The 6000-nt window shown below is 36.2% G+C and overlaps 1 protein-coding gene across 1 annotated transcript; it reads right to left on the bottom strand.

Moving 5' to 3' along the window:
• Positions 1-364: 364 nt before the first annotated feature.
• Positions 365-4235, bottom strand: LOC143245581 (uncharacterized). The gene is given in 4 exon segments (XM_076491940.1): positions 365-468; positions 471-834; positions 931-1749; positions 4179-4235. Coding segments are annotated over 4 exon segments (1344 nt in total).
• Positions 4236-6000: the final 1765 nt, after the last annotated feature.

The following is a 6000-nucleotide window of genomic DNA, read 5'->3' as shown; positions in this document are numbered from 1 at the left end:
CACAAGGGAAATAAACCAAGCCAGAGCCCGTAGTCCAAATAGTCGGACGACAGACGAGACGAAACATTAACTTAAACAGCACGATTCGGGGCTGAACAAGGATGTTGAAAGTGTGGGTGTAAGGTGTTGTTGCTCTTATATAGTGTCCTGGTGGAATGTGGAAAGCATGTTATGATTGATTGGATTATCACTGTTTCTGATTGGAGGAGAGATTTCTTGTATATTCCACTAATGGTAGTCGCAGGTTACTCACCTCTAATGCAGAATCTCTGTTTAGTGAAGATTTAAGAGTGTTAATATAAAACGATTCTTTGATTTTTCTTGTCTTCCAGAATTTGTCTGTTTCGATGATTCTAGTTTTCTCCTAGTTTATTCTGTGTCCAGTTGATGTGGACTGCTCTGCAATGGCTGAAGTTTGTGTTTTCATGAGTTTTGTAATATCTTTATGTTCTTTTATTCTTGTCGCTTTCTTCCCGTTTCTCCAATTTATGTATCGTTGCAGGAACATGGAACTTCATAGATGACGTTTTGGAGATTCTCGTTGGTAGGTCGTTGTTTGTTTTTAACCAGAATGGACCTTAAGGTATTGTATAATTTCCCCTGAATTTCTATGTTGAATTTTTTGGTTATGCATTTGAGGTTTTCACTGAAATGTTGTAGGCATGGTAGGTAAGTGATAGTAGTAGTGATGACTTTCTGATCTTTTGTTGTTGTCGTGGTTTTCTTTAAGGAGTGTTTGATGAAGGAGGATGTGTAACCATTCTGTTTAAACCTCTCCACGATCTTTTGACATTTCGCTTCGATGAATGTCTTATCGCAAATGTTTTCTGCTCTCTTGTTTAGGCATTGGATTATACCACGTTTTATCGAGGTTGGATGATAGGACTGGAAATGTAGGTATCTGTTCGCGTGGGTGGGTTTTCTATATACAGTTGTGATGATTTGTCTTGCTTGTTTGCTGATGAGTATGTCAATAAACGGTAGATTATTTTGTTCTTCTACTTCCATAGTGAAGTGGATTCTTTCATCCATGGAATTGAGGTGTTCCAAGAAGGCTGGTAAGTTTTCATGACTGTGGAGCCAAATAACAAAGGTGTCGTCGACATAACGTCTGTAGAAACTTGATTTCATAGATGTGGATGAAAGGGCTCTTTCTTCAAAGTCTTCCATGAAAATGTCTGCCAGAATTCGAGAGATTGATGATCCCATGGCTAGACCAAGAGTTAGTTCGTAGAATCCCTTGTTGTATTGGAAACAGGTTGATTGTAGACAGATGGTTGTTAGGTCCATTGTGGTGTCTATTTTCATATCTGTTCTGTGTGGTAGAGAGTTGTCTTTCGGCAGTTGTTGTCTGGTAATGTAAAGAGTTTCTGAGGTTGGAACATTGGTAACTAGGTCTGTGATATCAAAACTGACCATAATATCCTGGGATTTGATGTGTAGCTTTCTGAGTTGTCCTATGAAATCTGTTGAGTTTTGAATGCGATGTTCAGTGTTTCTTCGTAGTGGAGATAAGATAGATACTAGGAAGGTAGCCAGTTGATGGCAAGGTAAGTTTTGACCACTGACAATAGGCCTTAAAGGTATATTAGGTTTGTGTAACTTAGGTAGTCCGTAAAACTTAGGAGGCAAATTTTGGTTGGATCTTAAGTCTTTGGCTAGTTTTTCGTTGATTAAGCCCTGTTTTTTTAGTTTGTTCAGAGTTCTATTGATGAATCTCTCTGTCTTTTCTGTAGGATCATTGGTGATCTGTTTATATTGGTGTTTGTACAGTAACTGTTTAATCTTCGTGTCATAATGGTTGACGTCTGGGATAACTATACTGTTTTATTTGTCCGCTGGTAAAATCTTGATGTTATTGTCTTGTGTTAGACGGTTCAGTGCGCTGCATTCGTGTTTAGCGATGTTCATTTTTGGTTTCTTGGCCTTCTTGAGGATGGTGTAAATTTGATGTCGGAATTATTCAGCCATAGGGATCGGGAAGCTTCGTGCAGCAAATTCTAAGGTTACAGCTTTGTCAACAGTTAGAACTGTGCCAGGTTGGATGGCGAAGTTTAGACCAAGGTTAAGGATCTTATTTTCTGTAGTACTTAGTACTCTCAAACTGAAATTGTGAACTACATTTATAAACGTAGAATTATCCGTCTTGATCAGTCTGTTAAATTTTTGAACTTGTTTCTTCTTGATTTTCTAGGTTAGTTGTATAGCGTTTGATGTAGAGGTTTAGGATATCTAGTGCTCTAATGCTTGTGGAGAAAAGTTGTTGAAGCTCAGTATATTGTATTCCAATTGTATTGGTTAGATGGTACTTCTTTCGTCTATGTTCTTCTATATGCAGTCTTAGGAGGTGTCTGCTGGTATTTTTGAGGACCTTTTTTACCTTAGTAGTTCTGACGAAAGTAGTTATTTTGAGTCTCAGAAAACGTGGGATGACGTTGGAATTCCTGCAGCGTGGAAGGAAGGTTAAGTGATTAGAGCAGTGTGCGAGCTTTATAAGGTTCTTATCGTAATCGTTGATCTTCTTGATAGAGGCTGGTCCACAACAGTTCAAAGAAACTACTTTGCCGTCCATTCTACAAAGCTTCATTATAAATATAGATGTTCTCCAGACTTACCTAGTTTAATGTTCTGTTGTTTTTACCCATATTGATATGAAATTATTAACAACAGACTTAGAGTGGTGCTAGTCACTTCTTTGCCTACAAAAGTTCCGAGAGAAGTCGACAGTCAGTGAACTCACTGATGGATCAAGGGAAAAGCCTAAATAATACAATACCACATTATGTAAAAATTAAGTGATTTCTAGGGCCTACAATTAATATCTACAGTCAGTAACAATTTCAAAATTCAGCTTTCTGACATAGATCGGACTCCAAAATGCACTGAATCTTCCAATATGCACTACGATGCCCGTAGTTGGCAGAGAACAGGTAACCTTTAGTGTGGGTTTGTTTTCAATAACAAACAACAAAATGCGCCAGGATGAAAAGTTCTTGAAATATTTTAAAGATTAGTTCTCATTTTTAACACATATCTTAATCGAGTGAGCAGAATTCGTCAGAGATTCATAAAATACAATCTCTAGCTGATATTAGAGGATTAATTCGAACTTCCTGATTATGTTTAAAGTGTGTCCACGCACAGTCTGTGTATACGTGATTCTTTTACCCATGCGATAGGATAAGTAAACTTAATGGAGACTCTTGTGACAGGTTTAATTCAAACTTCCCGAACATGTTCCAGCAAAGAATTTAGTGTAATGACCTTATTTTTCTCTGTATGTCTTTTTTGTTGTAGTTGTTGTTGTTCGTCTGTGAAAACAAATTCAACTAATTAAAGTTGTCCTTAGAGACTTGTTTGTTTGTTTGGAATTAAGCACAAAGCTATACAAGGGGCTATCTGTGTTCTGCCCACCACGGGTATCGAAACCTGGTTTCTAACGGTGTGAATCCACAGACATAGCGCTGTGCCCATGAGGGGAAGACAATGAAATTTTAAGAAAAATTGTTTGCAGTTAAGTTTGTTTGTTTTTAGTTTTGCGCAAAACTACACGAGTACTATCTGACACAAATTTAGCAGTGTAAGACTAGAAGAAAGGCAATTAGTCATCTCATCATCACTCACCGCCAACTCCTGGACTACTCTTTTACCAAAGAATAGTGGAATTGACCGTAACATTATAACACCCCACAGCTGAAGTATCGTGCATGTTTGATGTGACGGACGTTCCAATCAGTGACCCTCAGATTGTGTGTCGAGCGCCTTAACCAACTGTCCATGCCGAGCTTGTTTGCAGTTAAGCACAAGGCTACACATTGAGCTACCTGTGCTCTGCCCACCATGAGCATCGAAACCTGGTTGCTAGCAGTGTAAGTCCGCATACGTACCGCTGTGCCACTGGGTGGGACGCTGCGACATACACAAGTATCTTTACTTATCTTCTTTAAAATTTCAGTAAGGTGTAAATCATGAAGTTAAATATGTATATATATGTACATACACACATATACACATGTAAATATATGTTGTTAAAACTAGCTACTTTTATAAAAAAAATAAAGCATAGGAGGTTAAATGTTTATTTGCTTGTTTTATAGCAGGGCTACAATGGGCTATATGCAGAGTTCACAGCGAGGAATCAAATCTCGAATTTTAGCGATGAAAATCTGTAGACGTACCTCTGTTTCACTGGAGGAAGGTAAATAGTTATTTAGAGCTTGTTCGTTATTAAACATGAATCTACATAAAAGATTATCTGTGCTCTGCTCACCACGAGTATCGAAACCCGATTACTAGAAGCATAACTGTACAGAAAATGGGCTCCCTCGCATTACAAGTAATTTGAAGAAACAAGACATACTTCGCCACTGAAAAAATACTAACAATCCAGTAAAGGCATTTTTTTTGAAATTATTGCTTATTTGTTTGTTTTTAAGCGCAAAGCTACCCAATAGACGCTGGAGCCACTGGGAGGGTGGGAGCTAAAAACTATTTCAGAAAATGCTGATAACAGTCATTCATCTTTATCAGTTTCTAATTTCATTTAATTACTTCAATATTCTTTCAAGTTTCTGACAATTTTGTCCAAAAATATTATTTACTAGCAGTTTTAAACTTTAAAATAGGTTTATCTAAGTATTTTATCAGTTAAATTCACTAGTTAACGTTGTAAATGATACAAATCGTTTTTATTCGCAACGTGCGTGATTTAAGTGATGATTTATTTATTTATTGTATGATAGTATGTTTATCGACTCTTTTGTCAAATGTTTTTAACAAATTACATAGATCACAAAAAAATAACTTAGTAAATAATTTGACACACCATGCTGATACAGCAAACCAGAATACCGTGTGACAACCACAGCTGATGTAAAGTCATGGTGAAATAGCATATCTTAGAACTATATTTCCACATTGTAGATAGTGTGGTGCTACCAATTGTGATTTATTTTATAAAGAGCATGAATTTGACCTTCTCCATTCGCAAAATTGTTTTAAGATCAGGATTTAATTTCCAATTAGGCAATATTCCTTGTACTGAATGGAAATGGAAAACAAAGGATCATGAATGAACTTGAGACCCAAGATCCACCCACGAAAAGATCTGAAACAAATAATATTTCAGCCGTGGTAAGTAACTGTAGGATTATGTAATAAATGTGAATCTTCGAACTTAAAAGTCGGTAGCAAAAGCTGTCTACGTGATTTCGACAACAATGCAAAATAGTCAAGAAGAATTAACCCCTGGAAACGGGGTCCACAGAGTACAGGTTCATCATGAGAAGGTTTATGATCATAACTCACGTTCACAGTTCAAGCAGCTGATGAATGTAATAAAGACTTGTCAATCAAGCTGCCAGACGCAGTATCTATAGATTTTTATGCGATCTGTCTATTCAAATGGATACTGAGAAACCGTCACCCTTGTACAGTAGGCGGATGTGGGAAACCTGAAGAATAAAGGATATGCTTTGGACATGACAACCTTACGCTGGAGCTTTTTTTTTGCAATAAAAACTAATACACAGAGCTACTGCTAAAAATATCAGATCATCAGATAGAGCATGACCAGGATTTTCGATACGATATAATTACACTCAAATTCTTTTTGATACAATGTATTCAAATATTTTTCATTTGATAAAACTCTGGGTTTTATTTTTCAATTTTTTAAGACTCAGATCTGCTGTGGAGTGGCATTTTTGTTCATAATCTAGTATGATTTCTTAAGAGTCCAACCTGTTGTAAAAGGAGCAAAAACTAGAATATCTTGGTCTTTGACTGTTAAGTTTGATTATTAAATTTTATAAATGTTTACATTTAAAAATACAAACACAATAACATTGAGGTAATTCTTTTTTCTAAAAATAAGTTTTAACATAATTTTCTGCAGTATGTAAAAAATAAAATTATCATAGAAGAAGGAACAATATATAAAAAATATGAGGTTTTGCTCAAAAGTGAAAGTAGCTATGTATTAAATATATTTGCAAATTC

The sequence above is a fragment of the Tachypleus tridentatus genome, chromosome 2, assembly GCF_004210375.1.
Source record: "Tachypleus tridentatus isolate NWPU-2018 chromosome 2, ASM421037v1, whole genome shotgun sequence".
Lineage (NCBI taxonomy): Eukaryota > Metazoa > Arthropoda > Merostomata > Xiphosura > Limulidae > Tachypleus > Tachypleus tridentatus.
The sequence above is the reverse complement of the archived record's forward strand: the minus strand, read 5'-3'. Positions and strand labels throughout refer to the sequence as shown.